This window comes from Periplaneta americana, chromosome 2 (assembly GCF_040183065.1).
Source record: "Periplaneta americana isolate PAMFEO1 chromosome 2, P.americana_PAMFEO1_priV1, whole genome shotgun sequence".
Classification (NCBI taxonomy): domain Eukaryota; kingdom Metazoa; phylum Arthropoda; class Insecta; order Blattodea; family Blattidae; genus Periplaneta; species Periplaneta americana.
In genome coordinates, this window is record NC_091118.1 from 91,384,579 (window position 1) to 91,405,661 (window position 21,083).

A 21,083-nucleotide genomic window follows, 5' to 3' on the forward strand; every position below is an offset into this window, starting at 1 on the left:
TTCGATTTACGTGGAAACAGTTGGCGACACTGACTAAACAAAAGAACGACCATGCGATAAAAACTGATAGTGATAAATCGAGCTGCAGAAATTATCGCAATGTCTGACTGTGATTGGTTGGAATTCAAAATTTCATTACTCTTCATTGGCCGAAAATGTAATGACGTCATATAAACGAAATAGTCATGTGAAATAATTATTTCAAGTAAATCTAAGAGCGAAGGAACAAAATAGTACAGGACTTTTCCATTGGTAACATTCTCAGGATTCGTCTCTTAAAAGGACTGTCATTGAACACTTTCCACTCTGTATTGCATGTCCTTTCTTCTCCTGTCCAGAACTAAGTGACGATCACATTTTCAGGAAGTCCCGTTAGATGTAAAATTGTAATTGGTTTATAATTTTCAAGAACGATTAGTATCTAAGATATAAATGCATGAAAGGAAAAATATTTACGCTCATGATGATAACGATGATATTGGCAGTGATGGTGATGATGAGTAAAACTTTTAGTTTTTTCCGCTCATTCTTGAGATATTTTAAAATCTTTACATCACATTTCGTAACTAAAATTCCATGTCGATTCGTATCAACATAACTGAGACTATTACCGAATTCATTTTCTTACACTTCCTGTTTTTTTCCTTATTATGATATGTAATCTTTTCTTCTTATTTTCTGTCGTATATGAAAGATTAGCTCCCTTAGCTCTTTACGCCTTCAATCAAGCCCAATGCTGCCGTTGTAGCAACACTACACATTCACATTTTGCTTCCTAACCGTATAGTAAATATTTAGGACATTCGTTATCTAGTGAAATCAAATGCTTGCGTGCGCAATAGCTCATAGTAAGAACCTTATGGTGGGGCAAGTGAGCTCGCTAGCTACAAGTGGAAGCGTAGCGGGGGAGGGAAGCTTCTCAGTACACTTCCTTCTTCCCTTGACGCGCAGGTAGGTTTCACGAGATAACTAATAGCCTATAACACAAAGCCAATGCTTGAGATAATACAAGAAGAATATCATTTAAAGAACAGGGGTATAAGAAAAGAGGTTTTTTTTCCTGACACTCGACCTCATATCCGCTGCACCAGTAAGAAGACAATTCATATTCACTATACTAAAAATGGCTTACTTATCGTGTTCTAGAATAACTCCTTGAGACAACACAGAATAAAGTTTAGTCGAGAGGCACACTAAGTTTCTTTTTGGATACGAGAGTTATCAGGCCAATAAAGCATCAGTGCCTGAGTATATACTGGCCTCCAATCATAATGGAGCCATGCCGTACAGCCACTCCTTCAAACAGAGCTAATATAAGATATGGTTCACACCTAATATCTATGGATATTATATAACATCCCAGAAGCTAGACTTATGTCCGTTTAATACACGTTACATTCCTTTAGAATCACTGAGAGCAGTTCATATGCTAGTAGTGTTGTTTCAGTAGATTGTAATGGAAAGTACATACACGTTTCTTTTAGTCCTTTCGTTGTCCTGATCTTAATTAAATTCATCCGTTTCAATGTTATGGTAAACGTTTTAATTACTGTATATTATGTATGTAAGCCTACATAAGAAATCATGAATAGCAAATGAAATATCCGGATAGTATAATTTCATCTATTTCATAATTTGAGTTTCATAATTAAAATTTATGATTGTGGTGACAAGAACAATATTCTAAACTCCACTACCTCATCAACATCTTGAACAGTACAACCCAATTAAATAGTTTTTTCGACCTTCATAGAACTTTAGTCAATGCATCTTTTACTGCGTCGGTCGTTCTACTGTTTTTTTTCTTTCAACAGATTCATAGTCACTAGCAGTTTAGGTATGCTCGTTTAAGACATTCCTGTCATGTGCTGTTATATGTTTTTGTATTTTATTATTGTACAAGATGTATTTAACACTTTCAGTTCTACCCAAATGTAACAATTTCTCTTACCGCCTCTTAAGATGCAACTTCTTACTGATATTAGAAATCTCATTTCTGTTTCCTTTATCTGCTTCGCAACTATTTCCCATTTTCTACTTCCACATAAAGCTCAGAGTTTGTCATCAGTTTGTAAAATTGTACAAGTATTTTGAGGTTCAAGTTTTTTAAATGCTTTTCAATGATGCCACATGATATGCAAGTACCTATACGCAGCTTTTCTGTCATATCTTCATTAGTTAAATATTTTGGTTAGAACTTTATTTATGTATATAAGTGCTATTAACACCCTAGCCCACCTATCCCATTATGTTCTGAGATGCCTCATGAGTGCTGCCTTATTGGTGTCACTTATGAGGTTCAAGTCTGTCTTCGGATTGTTGACTAAACAACAACAGATTCCTTTCTGGTAATTTTATCAATATAATAATACACGATCATCAAAATACTTACTATCATCTTCACATGTAGCCAAATCTAAAGATAGCTTACAAATAGCTACACAATTATTGTTATATAGTGTAGCTCAGAGACTTAAGTTAAAACATTCAAAGTGATGGCTTTTATAGATAAACTCCCAGTAAGATATAAAATAAGAATACATCACAAAATTGCAGAGGAAGTCAGTTATTTATACATTCTATATGTGATATCTTATGTAATATTGGTGAGACATACAAAATAGACTACATTCACTTCAGTAATGTGTGATAATTTACTATCAATAACACCCTTAAAAAGAAATCTAGAAAAGACAACTAAAATTCTTCAAACCAATGGCCACACCAATATTAGCATTATGTATGTGAAACTTGGGCACTAAATAGAGTAGAAAAGAGAAGAAAAAGAAAGTGCCGAAATGAAATTTTTAAGTTATGCCTACGTAACAAAATGAACGAAGTTAATAACCTCAAAAACAAGAAAAATTAATAATTTTCTACTTCAATATTCTAAAATCACAAAATACAATTAACTAGATATAACACGAATTAAGAATAGACACAACAAAAATAGTTCATATGGTCTTCAAACCTAATGAGAAGAGAGATGTGTGTAGACTTTAGTTAGTGTAGATGAAGAAGAGAATGTAGAGACGATTTCGATTTCTTGTGACCAGGTGAAAATGATGATGATGATGATGATGATGATTATTATTATTATTATTATTATTATTATTATCATCATCTTCATCTATGATGGTATTGACCTATTACGGTCTCAGTCATAGTCATAGACGAAATTAGGAAACTAGAATTCTAAAAACTCTTTCCGCTCTTTTGTACTATTTTATGTTTGAAAATTGTAATACCATTACTATTATAGTTATAGTATGTAACTAGTGATGGTATAATATTTAGGTATGTATAACTTATATGTGGGTGGGGATGTTTGTGTGCGTGTAAAATGAAACGGTAAGAAAATATTCCAAATTCAGAACTTTGTATTATTACAACATTTCATGTGTTTTATGAACGGCTGTTGCCTAGAATTTCCATACTAGAAACCAAATTCGTTGTTTCCAGGAGGAAATTTATTGCGGAAAATTGAATGTAGAAACAGGCTTTCTATGAGAACTTCTTTCCCGTCTATTATTCCAAAATATTTAAATTATCGTAGTATTTTCACCGTTCCTTTAGTAAATGTCCGACCCGTTGTCCAGCACTTGGAAGATATCAAGTAAGCGTTTCACAATATCTGATCAGTCAAATTTATCTAACAATAGATTAAGAGAGACAGATCGGAATAGGAACAAAAAAAAACTGACACCATCACAGCATTTATGCTTTCTTTCGTGATTGGGCATATCAATAGTTACGAGCTGACAAGGAGACATACGACGTATGGGTTTATCTTAACTTCGAAGGACGGACAGATGTGACTTCAGCCACACACGTATCAACCCATGCACAACGAATTAATGATGTATTTTCATTCAGTAACCAGCTCTGTCTTAAGTACTAAGTCTGTATTTTTGAATGCGTAATAGCAATATTATCGTCTCGTTGAATAGGTTATCTTTCCTCATTTCCCTCGCACCGTAACCTACAGGTCACTGACAAATGGCATTCCTGACACTGGTCATTTTGTTAGTTCGTAGCAGTCTTTAAGTTTGGCTAAATGACCAAAAACCTGGACTTCAATAACGTATGGACTACACAAAGCCAATTCTCTATCTATTATGTAAACTCTAAATATCTAAATGCAGTACAGAAAACTCCGACGAGATAGACTGGTAGAATATTGGGCTTTGTTCTTGTTTCCTTACCAAATTAATGTATATAGGCTACCTATATTAATTTAATAAAATATAACATACATAATATATTTTTATTTGTTTTTATCTTTCAAACTTGCATAATAAAATATAAGTATTAACATATCTACAAACCATACTGTGACAGAGATCTTACAGTGTATTACGTCATGAAGTATGAAAAACAAAAAGCGCAATGAAGCTGTTTTCAACATAGTTCTCAATAGTCAACACTAGATGGCTCCACCATACATTATAAAGCACTCTTACGGTCACTAGCTGAACTACACAACAATCTGCAGAGAATCTATGTAGTCACACATAAAAAAGATAATAAAAAATGCACCAACATACACATACCGTGCTGAGGATAGTGTTACAAAACAGACTAAGAAATCAAGACCTGGAAGTCATCTTTATGCAGGCGAATTAATAGAAAACATGCAAGACTGCACTCGCTCCAAATATATCAAGGATATTATAAGTTACAGGTTCGGAAAACCTACAAGCTTTACAAGATTATGTATGTTTCAAATGACGCTTAACAACTGAAATAAAAAATTTGGCGTAACAATGTACAGATCTCAAACCAGTGAAGTGTATTCCAGTAATCATAAACGATATAGAAATTCCCAAAATTGCACTTCCATCATTATTACGATCAATAATTCTCTCCTCGCCTTTTCTTCTTTTCCTTAAAGGATCATTTCTTTTCAGTAAAATAAAAAAGAAAGTAAATTAGGAACTTACATTTTAATCGTTTCAACAAGTTTTCAAAATGTTTGCAGTTATCTTAAACTGCGGGAATATTTAAGTGTTATAACATAAAAGTAAATATATTTGCAAAGTAAGCAGACAAATCCTTTCATAGTTAACGTATTTTAAGAGTTTTATGGACTCAATAAAGAAACCATCACCAGATTTGTACTTCTGTTAATATGATGCAACATGCAAAAATCATTTTGGGAACTTCTTTTAATTCACGATACCGGAAGACGGCGGACAAAAGAAATTACCATTGCCGCCAAACCCTGAACATATTAAGTGGAGAGAACAAATCCTATAAACGTACACTGTCTTCAGTGCATTAGTACAGCAGCATCTACCGGAGGTCGTTGGAACTCCATTAAATATGCTGCCATCTATGTACTGGAAATTGAACCAACAGCGGAGACATCACTCTGAAGGGCAGTGTACAAATGTGTTTTATTCTTGAACTTGAAAATTTCCGATGATTCGTTCTTTAACGGCGACCTCTTGGTGTCTCAGGGGTGGGTGGCAGTGAGGCGAGGTAGTCCAGAGCCTTCTGTATTGCAGGTGGCACTGGTGGAGCGGTGGGCAGATGGTCTCCTACAGGTACGAAACCTCCGACGTCATCGGCGACGTACTGGAGCGTGATTTGAATTCCCTCCGGAGTCTTGTATGTGTAGGACCCTTGAGAAACGACCACGTTTCCGTCTTCTGGATTCTGGGCCTTCTTCAATGTCCCCACTTCCTGTGCCTTGATACCATTTGCTGTTTCATAGCTGTAAGAAAGAAATTTTATTGAATTATTTTGAGATTTTTAACTGTATTTCACGAATCGTCACTTCTTTCGCAGAGATTCATGTATATTTCCTTCTACACTATGGAGCTAATATGTTGGTTTGCAATGTCGAAGACCGGTTAACATCGCATTCCAGGTTTTCCCTCTTGCATATTCCAGGGACACACGGACAGTAAAATTTTATTCCATTACAATGTAACTTTTGAATGATACACGTTTCCCCCACAAAATTAATATTAAGCGCTAATGAAGTTACAGGTCGCAAGTTGTCTTCTTTTCAACACAGAATAATAATAATAATAATAATAATAATAATAATAATAATAATAATAATAATGGAAACAATAGATGGAAAAAGTTTGGATTGGTATGTACATTTAAAACGGCTGACTGACGACAGAATACCATGGAATATATTGAATTGGACGGCGGAATGGACAAGAGAAAGGAGTAGACCGCAAGAATGTTGGTGGGATGGGTTTCGACGGAGCGTGCAGAGAAAAGGATTAAGTGATGATGATGAATATGATGATGATGATGATGATGATGATGATGATGATATGATGATGATGATGATATAGACAGGAATATTTGGTGACAGCAGATTGGTTTGAGTTGAAGGAGAACCATTGCATAATGGAATATTCCTAATAATAATAATAATAATAATAATAATAATAATAATAATAATAATAATAATAATAATAATAATTGTAATATATATTTACTTAGACGCCATGGATAAATGACAGAATATTTTAGAGGAATATTTTGTGATAAAATAAATAAGAATGAATTGTCTATTATTTGCAGCTGACCAAATTATAAGTTAATAGCTTCTTCATAAAAGTAACTCCAAAAAGCAATTAACCAGTGATTATGATTTAAACATATCAATTCAAAAAGAACATAAATTGAATTTATCGGAATCTGCACAAGAGAACAAAAATAGTAATAGAATCTAATACAGTTGAGAAAGTGACTTATTTTAACTACCTGGGATGCATGACATCATACTTGCGAAGTACAGTATGTAAGAATGAAAAATAAGTTAGGAAGATTTCTACAGATATGTGTTATAATAAGAAGCAGTTTCAGAAATAGAACTACTAAAGAATCCTAATTAAAATTTATAAAATTATGGCAGTCCCAGTACTCACATGTGGATCATAGACGTGGCATCTAACAAAATCTGACAAGAGGAAAATTGAAACATTCGAAATGCTTTTTAAGGGCGGTAGTTGGAATTTCTTTAAGAGACCAAAAAAAAAAAAAGAGTGTTGCATTAGGCATAAATTATAAATGTATAACTTAAACGAAAAGGTAGAGACGAATTAAAATAACTGATTTCAACATATACGAACGATGACGGAGAACGGCATCCCTAAAAGGATGATTTTATTATATGTATAGACCTTCGGGTCGAAGAAATATAGGAAGATCAAGACAAAGTTGGAGAGATGGTCTTCCACATTTTCCAACGGGCCAGTAGGCCCAAGCCCTGAAGTTGATGTTGATGGTGATAAAATATATGGCACAATGTAATTAATTGATCTTTCTTCACATTTTGTACAATTTTATAAATCTATGATATGAGACCTCGACTTACTTTCTTTCCGGAGCATACCGTCACACCTATAACAATACCAATCGCTTCACGCATTCTCTTTCAGTCCCTAATCGTCCCGCTGCTCCCTATGCAACCAGTTGCGAAACAAGAAATGCTGCCTCTGAATATCCCCAGGTATTTCCTTAGTTATTGCAACAACAATGAAATTCTTTTACGGTGGGCTTCAAACGTCACAACTTTCCATAAACGTCTGATCTTTGCCTATTGCCTCAAGTCCGTATATCTGTGAAGTGTTAGGCAATGCATCGACCCGTGGGTTCGTGTGACAAGCAGTAACCTATAGTCACTATCCCACGCCCACGTATTCTTGTTAAAAGGTGATCACACATACACAGACGCTGAGGGACAATAATGACTCGTAGTGGAGACTGAGGTTCTCTTTCAGTCTGTCATTTAACGAAGTTGTATCAACTACTAAAGAGATGGTAGCTGGTAATTCAAAATAACATGGAACTTAATAAATTAATACAAAACCGTAACATAATTAATCATAATATAAAGACACAAAGACTAGCTCGGTTCGAGCATATCAACAGCATGGATGAAGATAAATTTGTAATTGGAAACCTATGAATACAAAATAGAGATAGACTCAAGAACAGATGGAAAGATGATGTAATAAAGAATATTAGAAAGCTGGAATTAAGAAATTGGCCAAGACTCATTCAAGACCGAAATGAATGGCGCAAAATAGTTGAGAAAGTCAAAATTTCCACGAAGTTGTACCTGAAGGAGGAGAAGAAGAAGAAAAAGAAGAAGTATAAACTACTAACTTATTTAGTGTTCACTGAATTGGTGCTAGCGGATGGTATTTGGCGAAATGAGGCTGAGGATTCGCCATGTGATTACCTGGAATTCGCCTTACGATTGGAGAAATTGAGGGGTCAGCGCAACAGTGGTCTAAGCCACTTTTTTAAATGTAGAAAAAGCAAGTTAAAATTGTATGTGATATTTTTAGGAGAAAAATTGCATGCTTCCTAACAAGCTATATAATGGTGGATTGGTCTACTCCACTTCGTAGGAAGATAGTTGACGTCAACAGAAGGCTCAATATTTAATTTTTCCCATTGAGGAGGGGGTTAGACCACTGTTCCGCTGACCCCCTCAATTCAATCAAGCAATCAGCCCAAGCGGGTATCGAACCCTGCCTGAGCGAAGCTCCAAATGACTATGCAAAGGCGCTGCCTCCAGAGATAAGCCGGTGATGAGTCTGAGGTTGAAACTAATTGTCTAAATAGTAAATATTGTTTTAATTATGGTAACGCGCAACTTGTGCGCTACATGTACTGTAGCTTAATGGAAATATATTTTACAAATATTTAATATTTAATATTATATAGTGTGTTTTAACTAAACTTCTAAAACTAAATTCCCTTACAAATTAAAGAAGCAATTTATTTTAGAGTTTGACTCTAATTTTGTTACTGCGAATTAGTGACCTTCATATTTAATCGAGAATGAGTTCATGAAAGCTGATTAGGAATTTTAAGAGGCTTGGAGAGAGAATTGGTTTAGTACGGAGTGAAGAAAAAGAGTTAAAGTTTAAAGAATAAGAGGAAAGAGGGAGAAGGACAAGAAAAAGATAAGTAGAAGAACAGGAAACAACTGGAAGAAGAGTACAAGTAAAACATAGCTAAAAAAGAAAAAAGGTCATAAGGAGGGAAATAAGAAGAAACAAAGAGTAAAAGAAGAAATGGTCATGAGAAGAACAATGAAAAGAATAAGTTAAAAGGTAAAGAAGAGAGGGCAAAAAAAAAAGAAAAAGAAAATGAGAGGTAGGTGAATAAAAGCGTACAAGTGAGACAAACATAAGGAGGATATTAGAAAAAATGTACAGAAAGTTGGGAAAGAGGAATTTTTTTTTTTGGGATGAAAAAGAATGTTATGATTGAATTATACTTACTCCAATAATTAGATGATACATGATAATATAATATATTTTATAAGAATTATTGTACTCATTCGTCTGTGGATGTTTTAAGTCCAGAATTATTTTCAATATAGATGAGAACTTGTTAAAAACTGAACGACTATCATCATATAAGAAGGAAACATTTTCTAGCTATTGAGAAAATATTGTCAAATAACTATAATATTGATCTCACGTGTAAGAGAAAGGTGACTGGAACACTAATGTTTTCTTGTTGGCAACATATTATTTGGAGTCTCATAGTGAAGTCATAGCATATCATTACCATTGCAATAAGAATTCGATTTACACCGAACTGCTTCAAACCTGACTCACCCAAGTAATTCAAGGTCAGCACTATATGCGGAAGGAAGTAATACTACAGCGTTGTGAAGATATTCTCATCTCATTTGATTTCAAATTAACTTTTTTTTCAAAGAAATTGAATAAAATTAATAAATAAATGTGTCCTGTACTAACCTTCATAATAAAAATTGACAGTGCCCTCCACCAACATCTAGACATTTCTGTGCACGCTCAACAGGTTCATATAGGCACGTGCCAATTCCTCACGGGTGATAGTGTGGATTCTATTCCTGATGTTATTCTTCAGTTCATCAATAGTATGGGGTTTCTGCTCGTACACTTTCTTCTTCAAGTACCCGCATAAATAAAAGTCACATGTTGATAAATCTGATGACCGCGGTGGTCAAATTTAAAATTGAAATTTAAACCGAATGACAACTGTGCAACAATTGAAGGAGCCCGATAAGGATAAACGTGTAAATCTTTTCTGCTGGTTGTTGAATATGGTTACAGAAGGTCGTTTGGACTCGCCGTTATTTATCATGATAATGAGGCTTGATTTCATATATCGGGATATGTAAACTCCCAGAACAGGAAGTACTGGCCGACAGAAAATCCTAACCTAATGTACGAGCAACCCATACACAACCTAAAGATCGGTGTGTGGTGCGCTATGACTGCGAAACGCATTATCGGTCCAATATTCTTTGGCATCACAGTCAACATGGATAGATACTTGACCTTCTTAGATGAATTTTATCCCGAACTAACAGAAGAGGAGCGTAATTACTGCTTTTTTCAACAAGATGGAGCAACATCTCACACATCTAAGAGATCACTTACGCGTGTTCATCAGATGTTCACTGTGATGACTGTGAGTGGCCACCGCGATCATCAGATTTGTCGACATGTGACTTTTATTTGTAGAGGTCCTTGAAGGGGAAAGTGTACTAGCAGAATCCACATACTATTGATGAACTGAAGAATAACATCAGGAATAGCACCCGCACTCTCAGCCGTGAGGAATTGGCACGTGTCTATATGAACCTGTTAAGACGTGCACGGAAGTGTTAAGATGTTGGTGGGTTGGTGGAGGGCAATTTCAACATAAATTATGAAGGTTATTCATTTTATTCCATTTCTTTGAAAAAAATTTATTTCAAATCAAATGAGATGAGACGGCCGGTTTCATCTATCCAACCCTTCATTAGCCTATGTGTTGTTTGAAATTTTAAATGGATGGAAAAATTATCATTATCTACCTTAAAACTAAATGTGACTCAACAGTGACTTCACGCAATCTGATTTATGCTTGTTACTATACAAAAACTCTATTGTAGTATTCACATTAAACTTTTATGTTAAAAGCAATATGGGATATGATCTTTTTACTTCATCTACGATTTAAAATTTTCATTAATGCATTTTTCCAAATGTCAGGATAGGAAAGCTGTAATAAATCGATTACAAAAGTTCGACCCTCGTGTATCAAATTTGTCAGCTCATATTTGCGTCCTCGAATACTTTTTAAAGCCACGATTCTCCCTTCTCTATTTCGAGGTCCTGACCTTGTTACACTGCAGAATTGTGTCTTAATTTGGCCGTATTTACATTTTTTTATTTTTCTTTCATCAGAGACTTGTGATATTTGAAGAGAAGTAGTTTTGCAGATACAGTAGAGACGTAGTGTTACAGACAACACAAAGCTGAGATCTCGATGGGGTTAGAAACAGCTAATCCTAACCGATAACTTTTCCGGAAGTGTTTTTAGTCAGCTTTGTAGAAAATTATTTTTGTATCATAAATATCTGACATTAAGCTACTAGCTTCTTTCTTTTTCAAAGGACTTCAAGCTGAGAATTGTTGTCTACCCTTAAATAAATCATCCCAGGTCGAGGTTTAGACTGGCTAATTCACCAAGGATGATGGTCATTATTTTCATACAATTCTGAGTTGTTTCTAAACCGTTCTGGAAGTTAAGACAAATATATAAATCTATTTTCTCTGCTTTAATGAACTCGCTTATGTTCAGTCCGAAATCAGGTGCTTATAGTCTTAAGGCCACTCCTGTGGCTTTGATCACAGCATATAATAAACTTAGTGGTCTAAGATTTTATTGACAGTGAGACAGTTGGAAATTATGACACACTCGCAGAAACTGAGCGTATATATTTCTTAGGTGTTGCGCTACTAAATCAAAGGAACTGACATGCGGTTCCTTAGTTCCTTAAAATATACTTAAAATAAGAGTTTTACTATTTTTGAATGTCTAATTTTTCCGGGTACCGAATCCAAGTGTATACTTCGGGGTTTTATAGGTGAAGAGGCTGCGGGGTAAGTTGGGCTAAATCTTCAATAATTATTTATTTAATTTGGTATAATTTAATAATGAAATCATGAATGTTTCGCTAATATTTCTTGAAAATTAATTATCATTTCTCAATACTTGTATAGTTAGATTTTATAAAACTCAGCTGTTCACAACTTTCAAATTACCTGGCCTATAGACAATTTAAACTTGTGCCTTTTGTGAAATATCCATCTAGTAACAGAATTGTTGAATCATCGAGACAATACAGTATGCCTACACCACATTGGCAGCAAAATATTACCCTTTTTGTGGAGAGGATTCTAACTTATAGTCATTAAATGTACGGTACTCATACAACATATGAGACAACTATTTGATAAGCAAGATATATGAGTTTTGTGCAGTTCATATCTTTTACTGTTCACTAATTTAAATTTTGAGGATAAATTTAAGAGCTGAATTTCTGATCTACCAGACTGAACGTATTTCACCACCATAATTTCTAATAGTGATATTCCAAAAACATGATATTATACAGTGGGTTCTCTTGCTTTCTCCATTGGTAATATTGTGGTGATGGTGGTGACGGTGATGGTAGTGGTGGTGGTGGTGAGTTTTGGAGAAATCGGTGAATGCGACCAGGGGAACCAAAGTGATGTAAAAAACGTACACAATCTGTAGGTACTTAAGTTCCACTTAATTTCCTTAGGATCCAAACCTAGTACTCATCATAAAAAGTCATACCTTAACTTCAGGATCAAATATAAGAAAGTAGAATAGAATATAATGTGCCCGACACACGGTTAGTAGAACGGTTATATCGCTTGCAGTCTACAACAAAGACCTAGGTTCAAATATCGACGAGTTTTGAGTAGTAATTAGGCCTATTTCTAGTGAATTAGAGACACTTTCTGGGTTAGATATATATCACGAGGCACTTTTGTCGTCTGTCAGATTTCTTCCATTCCTCATTAATCATGATAATCTTATCATAAACTTAGATCTGTCTTCCATGCTGCAGTTCTGTGTAAAAATTTAGTGCCACTAATAAGAAACTCACATAATGCATTTGAGTAATTCTTACTGGCAACATACGACTCTTTTATTCAAAACCAATCTCGCTTTGTTACCTTTATCTGTTGTGATACTTAGGCCAGTTGTATTTTAAAATACAATTTTCACTTTTCCATTTCAAAATATCTACTTCTCCGGCGTTTTTTAATTGATTCTGAAGTAAGCATTTTAATAGGTGGTCATTGCTGTTTTTATTGGTTTCTGAGCATTCATTTAAAGCAAAGTAAGCTGTAAACATTTTGACAATATTATCTAAAATAATATGACTGATTTGGATTTAAAGTATATTTGTACTTTTTTATATTTGCAGTTAATTACTACATCTTAATAAAATCACAATGTTCCGTGACCAACGTTAGCAATTGCAATTTATTGTACTATACAACCTGGAAGAGAAAGTATTACCTTAATTCACAGAAGCAATAGATGAAGTCAATATGAACAAGTTTTCTAAAATAAGTTTTTTGATACGTCCAATAGTTTTGAGAATACGAAATGTAACGTGTTGTGAAGCTGCAGCGCTCCTTGAGGTAATTTCTCCTCAGTGGGGATGAGTGTAACTGCAATCATCCACTCTGCAAGACTTGCGAGAAGAGAATGTGAACAAAAACGTCTTATCAGATACGTTTCGATCGAATTATTGTTCATTCGTAACGCTTAACTCATTAATTAAAATTAGTGTAAACTTAATTGCTTTTCTAAATGAGGCTCATTTATTTTTTATTTATTCGAAGATAATAACTTAAATGGAGATTAAGTTACGGAATGTGTATTCGTAATAATATTATTTTGAGTTTACATCAAATGTAAAAGAATCTTTAATGGAAATAGTTTTGCTTTATAAAATACATTATTTACTACTTTGAAGTTACGTAAATGCGGAGAAATCAACAGGTACTGAGAATGTTAAATAAGTTTCATGATATTAAATTTAGAGTTAAAGTAGTTATAACGTAATAATGTTAAAAACCAAACAATTTGCGTAATTAATTGATTAAATTCTTTGTGTTCATCTACAGTAATTTGATCGAAGCATATCTGATACGGTGTTTTTGTTTATATTCTTCTCTCGCAAGTCTTGTGGAGCAGTGATCTCAAGGTGCGTTGCAACACGTTACATTTCGTACTTTCAAAACTATTGGACATATCAAAAATTGTTTGATAAAATTTGTTACTATTGATTTGATCTATTACCACTATGAATTAATGTAATTGGTTCCCTTCCACCCTTTATACAGAATCTTGTTTCAAATTTCTAAATTTATTGTCTAGAAGTGTACGTAAATGGACAAGGACTATTAAAGCAAAGCAATTCATATCCTACGTCTTGATCCTATAGGGTATTTGAATCAACTATGAAAATGGAAGTATTTGTCAGTGTAAAAAATCCATTCATATAATATTGATTATACAGGATTTTCAAAAGTAATGCATAATTTCATTTAACATTGAATGAGGGGATTTTGAACAAAATTTTCAGACACGTCAAATCTTGTACTTGAAAAGGAATATTTTTATGGAAATAAAAATATTTCATGACCATTGTAGTGCAAGTTGTGATGTTAGAGATAAGTTTTAAGTGACACCCTGTAGTTTTTTAATATCACCTGAAAGAGCATATTTCAATGTAATATTTCATTATTTTGTTCTGAACAGAAGCAGTGTGGTTATGTTTGCTATGTTAAGAATTTTGTTGTTGATATATTTTGCCAGTCCCTGTGTTATGAAAGCTTTTATTGGTGAAACCAATATAAAACACGATAGTCTTGACAGAAAATGAAAGAATTGAGATTCTGTTGGTGACAGGATTTGGTGACAGAAGATGTACGCAAAAAAATGTATGCACACTTTTTAATGAAACTTATCAAAATCGGCCATCTATTTCTGGTTCAACTCTGAGTAGAATAGTAGCAAAATTCAGATATTATGGACATAAAAAGATCATTTTTCATTAACAATACGCCTATCTGGTTTTAAGTTGATTTCATCAATAAAACTGCTTTCTCAGCGCATGACTAAAAATTACATTATTACCATACTATCCTTAACCATACTACTCCTGTATAAAACAAAATACTGAAATAATACATAAAAATTATGCTCTTTCAGATTGTACTCAAACCTATATTGTGCTATTTAAATAGTTCTCTATGACGTCATTACTCGCAAAATAATAATCATAAACATTTTGCTTCCATAAATATATTCCTTTCCAAATACAAGACTTGACGTATCTGAGCACTTTGTCGAAAATCCCCTCATTCAATTTTAATTTCAATTATGATATAATTTTGAAACGCTTTGCATTTGCAAATAGAGAACATAATGTATAAAACAGTAAGTATGAAATGTAATGTGATTATAGCTTTAGAGCTAAATGAGATACTTAGTTGATAGTGATGTGAAAATGTATTCGTATAATAGTATAAACCAAGTTCGTGCAAATGACCCCTAAATTCACCTATACTCGTAGGTTCCATCTCCGTTGAAGTTGTTGGTCTGGCTGATGATGGCGATTGGCTCCTCCGCCCTCTGGGGAGCTGCCGACACTAGCGCCACGGTGGTGGCCACGACAAATAACAGCTGAAAACAAGACAAGTATACGTGAGTATCTATCATATTCTATAAACATTCATACTAAACAATATAGACCTATGTGATAAGGATCCAGTTTACGAATTGTCCAGTGTTAAACAATTGTAGATCTGTTTATTAAGTACTACTGTAAGCAGTGGAAAGTAATGGAGTGACAAAGTTTAATCACTTCATTTTGAGAATAAGTTTATGGAAAGTATTCAACACAATCGTTTTAAGATTTTGAGTCATAAAGTTTAATCACTTCACTTTGAGAATGGAAAGTATTCAACACAATCGTTTTAAAGATTTTGAGTCATAAAGTTTTATCGCTTCACTTTGAGAATCAGTTTATGGAATGTATTCAACACAATGGTTTTAAGATTTTAGATACGATTGCCTATATTCTCCAAGGTCTGTAACAATAGAGATCGAATATTAATGTCATTTTCAGTCTGGAGACCTTCAGTGGATCAGTCATTTTACGTTCGTCTCTCTGGATACTATTTGAAATGAAATATAGAATTTGGCAACGTATAAAACACTACGAACTATGCCAATATTCGTAAGAGTTTTTCGTACTGTCTATTATTCAATCAACTTTTGAAGATTTTTCCTCGAGCACTATATATAGTTGGATAACTATAAAACCAAATCGTTGTTCAAGAGAAGGGGTTTCAAACAAGATACATTAAACATAAAGTATTTATTCTGTGATGAAAAAACTATACCCTTAGAAAATTTTTCTGTACAAGATTTTATTCACCAAGATTGAAAATAGAATTTAATCTTATAGTAAACCATTAATCTAACCCTTACAAATTATGTTAAATCACTTTCTTTTCTGATTATCTATACTGCATTTTCACAAGGGGAAATTCAAACAATAAGAGTTTCCCCGGATGTGTTTACAGTATGGCATATATACTATTGAGAAAACGTAGGGCAATATAAGACAAGAAACTAACACCTAGATACACATTTCCACATAGAACGTCGAATCCCTAAATGCAGAATAGTATTTGTGGTGAGAAAAGCCAAGGTTTGTGAGCGTTTTTGTAGGAGTTTACATATTTTCCAAGATCATTCCTCCAACATTCTCCATTTCAATATTATTTTTACCATAATTACAATAACATTAACCAAAATTGTGCCAGTATGATTTAGTTTTGTGAATGGCGTACAGATGGCATTAGTATGAGAAGTAGTAGTATTTTGAGAGGCGGAAGGGCATTCTAGAGGGACTTCACCAGAACGACATAGCTGACTCACGATATCTACAAAGAAAGCGCCCGTTCGAACTTCAACAATCATTCATAAATAAAGGAGTAGTAAGGCACAATAAGCTTATCGGAGGCTGCGGTGCTAGCCTTCGAGCCACTTCATACAAAGAAAAATTTCTTGGTTGAGAAACTGTCGTTCCACAGCGCCAGACCATAACTTATTAACATTATATAAAATACTCTATCTCACAAAATTTTTAAATATTTTAACGAACTGACATTTAAAATAAAGTGGTTATTGGTGTTAAACATCAACGAGCTCATGAAAATCATAGATTGCTGTTGAACATGTAAGTTATTGAAAATTAATTTCACCGTCCATAACTAATTGAATCCTTATTTGCCATCTGTCATCAATTTCCAGTTGGTAGTAGCAATAGGTCGAAAGGCGAGTTTCTTAAAAGGCAGGATGTAGGTATTATTACACAAGCTAACCACGATACTGTAGTAGCCCATCCAGGAAACATGAAAAACAACCTACCGTATTAAACTGGTCTTATTATACACATGTTACCTGTCATGATACAGCATGATCGCATTTGAATTGCTCGACTCATGTTCTCTTTATTATCAGGATGGTCAATATCGGAGATCTGAGTTCAAATTCTGATCAGTCAACTACAAATGTTTGATTGAGGGAGATAGTGTTGAAATAAATTCTTTCCCAAGCCAACATTCCGCCATTGATCCATGAGTGACCATGGCTAACAACATTACACATACACAAGTAACCAGAACGATTCAAGGCCACCGCTTACGACAATCCAGTGAAATCAAAATGCAAAGGATACACCGCCAGTTCAATGAAGTGGGGACAAAATTCCGCGGGAAATTGAACTTACGTCCGCTATCTTTATAGTTATAAACTGTACCGTTCAGGATGTAGTTGGAAAAAACAATGTAAAGATTAAGAAAATACTGAAATTAATTTGATAGTCGCTTCTTATTTCCTGCAGTATAAATAAATATTTTGAAATATGTTAATATATTCAAATTTCCACATGCCTGGCAAATTTATATATTTTTACTTTCTTATTACAGAAAGAACTGTACTACTGGAAAAACGGATTTCCAGATTTTCGCTGAAAACTCTGAAAAAGTAGTTTTGAGCGTGGCGATTATCTGCCTGTTTTTCTATACACAACTATTTGTAGTAAACTATTGATCGATTTCGTTCATATTTAGAATCCATTATGTATTTTAGCCAGAAATAATTTTTATTAAATATAATAAGCCCTTATTTTAGTAAAAATGAAAGTATTTTTATTTAAAATGAAAATCGTACAATGACTTTCCTTACAGAATTGCCAAGGACTTTGTTCGTGATATTTTGTTACAAGGAATAAACTGAGAGGTGAGAAGTTTGTATGAGAGAAATTAAGTGCTATGTACAGAATAATTTCTACTTTTTCTTTGAATCCGGTCTAAGTTTTTAAAGCCCGAGGCTACAGCACAGAAGAGCGCTGGTATAGCGGAGAACAGGGACAATCGGATTCATTTTTCAAAAATGTATATTTTTTTAAGGAAATTTCGTACTCGTCGCTGAACTACTGATGCAAAGTCTTAAAAAATTCGGAATTAAAGGGTAGGGGTGGTAATATATAAGAATAATATATTATCTTTATATATCTTGCGAATGGAAATTTTCACAAATCACAGTCTGCATAAACGTACATCTGTTTTGTGTAAATTAATTATATATTTGAGTAGCTTAATATCAAAGACGGACATCTGACCTCAATCGAAATTTAGATAGCTGTGGTTTTTTATACAATTTTTCATGCTCTTTCCAGTTATAGTGAAACCATATGCAAACTCTAACACTATATTTACAAAATAAATTGTGTTAAATATTACAAAGAACACTGTGAATTAAAAAATTGCCTCTAGATCAAAACTATGGAGACAACAGATGTCTGTCTTTGATATTAAACTACTCATTTGCTCGTATCTACTTAAGCCGTACAGTTGACAAAAGATGTTACTTGTAAATTAGTTAATTTTAGAATGAGAGAGAATAATTTTTATATGTAACTCACAAAACGAAAGTTCACCTTTTTTGGTGCATATTAAATAATATGATTAAGACATGTGTTCTGAGTATTAGTTCAGAGAAATAAATGGTAACGATCAAGTTGATAAAAGATCTGAATTGTTCTGATACACTTGAAACCTACAGTGAGAAAAAATATGTCGCCTTTGTGACATTCATTTCTTTAACATCTCTCTTCAATAACTTCAGCAGTGCCTGAACATTTAAGTTCCCTTGTGCCCAAGTTCCATACATTTTAAATAATTTATTTTAAGTTATAATCCGTTCTTATCCACATAAGGAGCGTCTGCTGCCTGTAGTTAGATGCAATCGTTCACGAGTTACATACATGAATCTAATTCTTCTCTATAAAATGAGTTAAGCAGAATTTCGTCATAGGAAACAACAGAAAGTAGTCAGACGTTAAAATTCACTTCCTGTTCACTGTCTTACAATTCATTTACGCTGTGCTACCTTTAAACCAGAATAATAATATCGAAAGAGCAGTGGACAATCCCTGATTGCTAACTTAAACAATCAGATGAAGTAAATTTCTTGAATATTCTAATTGATTTCAAGGGTTACACCCTGGCTTCAGCTTTATCAACGTGCAAGAACTGTGTAGGAAAACTTAGAATTACCTTGTTTATTTTACTTGATTTCGAAAAGCGACCTCATCGCATTGAAGCTCCAAAAAAGTATTCTTCTTCTGTATTGCCGTTTAATTTTGCTATCAATATTCGTATATATTTTACTGTTTCATACTTCAAGTCTGATGAAACCAAAAAAATATTAAAGATTAGTTAAAGAACGAAGTTCTAGAATGAAACCATTGTTTTCTTGGACATACCGCGTATTAAGTATTTCTAAATATTAAATGTAGAATCTTCACTCAATATCTACTACTACACGATTGATTCATAAATGAGCATTTTCTGTCGTCTGTCGAACTAAAATTAATTCAATCATGTCCTAATAATTTCGCTATATACTGCTCTCTCTCGTAATGTGTTAGTAGTTCCTACTATGTGGCATTTATTTTAGTGGGTTGTTTTACGACGCTTTATCAACATCTTAGGTTATTTAGCGTCTGAATGAGATGAAGGTGGTAATGCCGGCGAAATGAGTCCGGGTCCAGCACCGAAAGTTACCCAGCATTTGCTCATATTGGGTTGAGGGAAAACGCCGGAAAAACCTCAACCAAGTAACTTGCCCCGACCGGGAATCGAACCCGGGCCACCAGGTTTCGCCGCCAGACGCGCTAACCGTTACTCCACAGACGTGGACTACTATGTGGCATGTGCCCGTTGGATAAGGTAGTAAATTTCTCATGAAACAATATTACTTGATTTAGAGTACATAATTAATTAAATAATATCAGGGGAAACAGGAGTGCGCCGAGAAAATCTACCCGATGATCGTTTTTATTTTTCGAAAATTCTATTTTGCCTCGTAAGGATTTGCAACCGGTTGCCTATGTAGATAGTCGAAGAGTCGACATCGGAGCCTTTCGATTGTTGGCGTACCGAAGTCAATTACCAGTTATGTTTCTCTTACCTTACATGTACATTGATTTTAAGTTACATTTTATATTACATTATTTTATTTCGAGTTACTTTTATTACTTTTTACTTGAAATAACGTGTTGCTGTTTTGTTAGTTGAAGTAACTTATTGTTATTAGAAATATTTGAAGTTAATTTCTGAAGTGTATTTTGTCGCAGAAATCTCCCACACAGTTTGAGGATAGGCTAGCGACGAAGTGTCGCGCTATGCACGGCTATCCCACCCCGGAGAGGAAGTGTTCATGGCCTCCTCTCACAGAGCAGGGTTTCGCAACCGTGCGGCACCCTGACACTCCGCAATGGAACTGTACATACCGTATTCATGTTGCAAGCAAATCCTTGGCTGCTGGCAAGATTCCGAAGCGTCGGCCACTTCACAGATCTCTGTCTGCTAGGTGACTCCTCTCCCATATTTATACCTCATCCTTCAGTTTAGCATCTCTTATTTCTCGTCCCCAATCACTACCGATAGGGTGGGAGGGATAAACGCATCTCTTCTTTCCTTTCTTCCCCTCTCCCCTTTTTTGAATCGTTTTAGCATGTAAAATTATCTCATTTTTACAAGTACCCTTCTATAGTCACAATGCGAGGTGGGGAGTAAAGATCAAGACTTTTACTTCATTGAAAAAAAATAATAGGTACGACAAATGCGATGAAGGGA

General features: G+C 34.2%; 1 protein-coding gene across 1 annotated transcript; it reads right to left on the reverse strand.

The window, feature by feature from the left end:
- Positions 1-4,253: 4,253 nt before the first annotated feature.
- LOC138694423 (endocuticle structural glycoprotein ABD-4-like) lies at positions 4,254-20,859 on the reverse strand. Its single transcript, XM_069818121.1, has 3 exons — positions 20,738-20,859; positions 15,431-15,552; positions 4,254-5,719 (listed from the first exon to the last, which is right to left on the reverse strand). Exons 1-3 carry the CDS (start codon positions 20,831-20,833, stop codon positions 5,437-5,439), a joined length of 501 nt encoding a protein of 166 aa, XP_069674222.1. The 5' UTR covers positions 20,834-20,859; the 3' UTR covers positions 4,254-5,436.
- Positions 20,860-21,083: the final 224 nt, after the last annotated feature.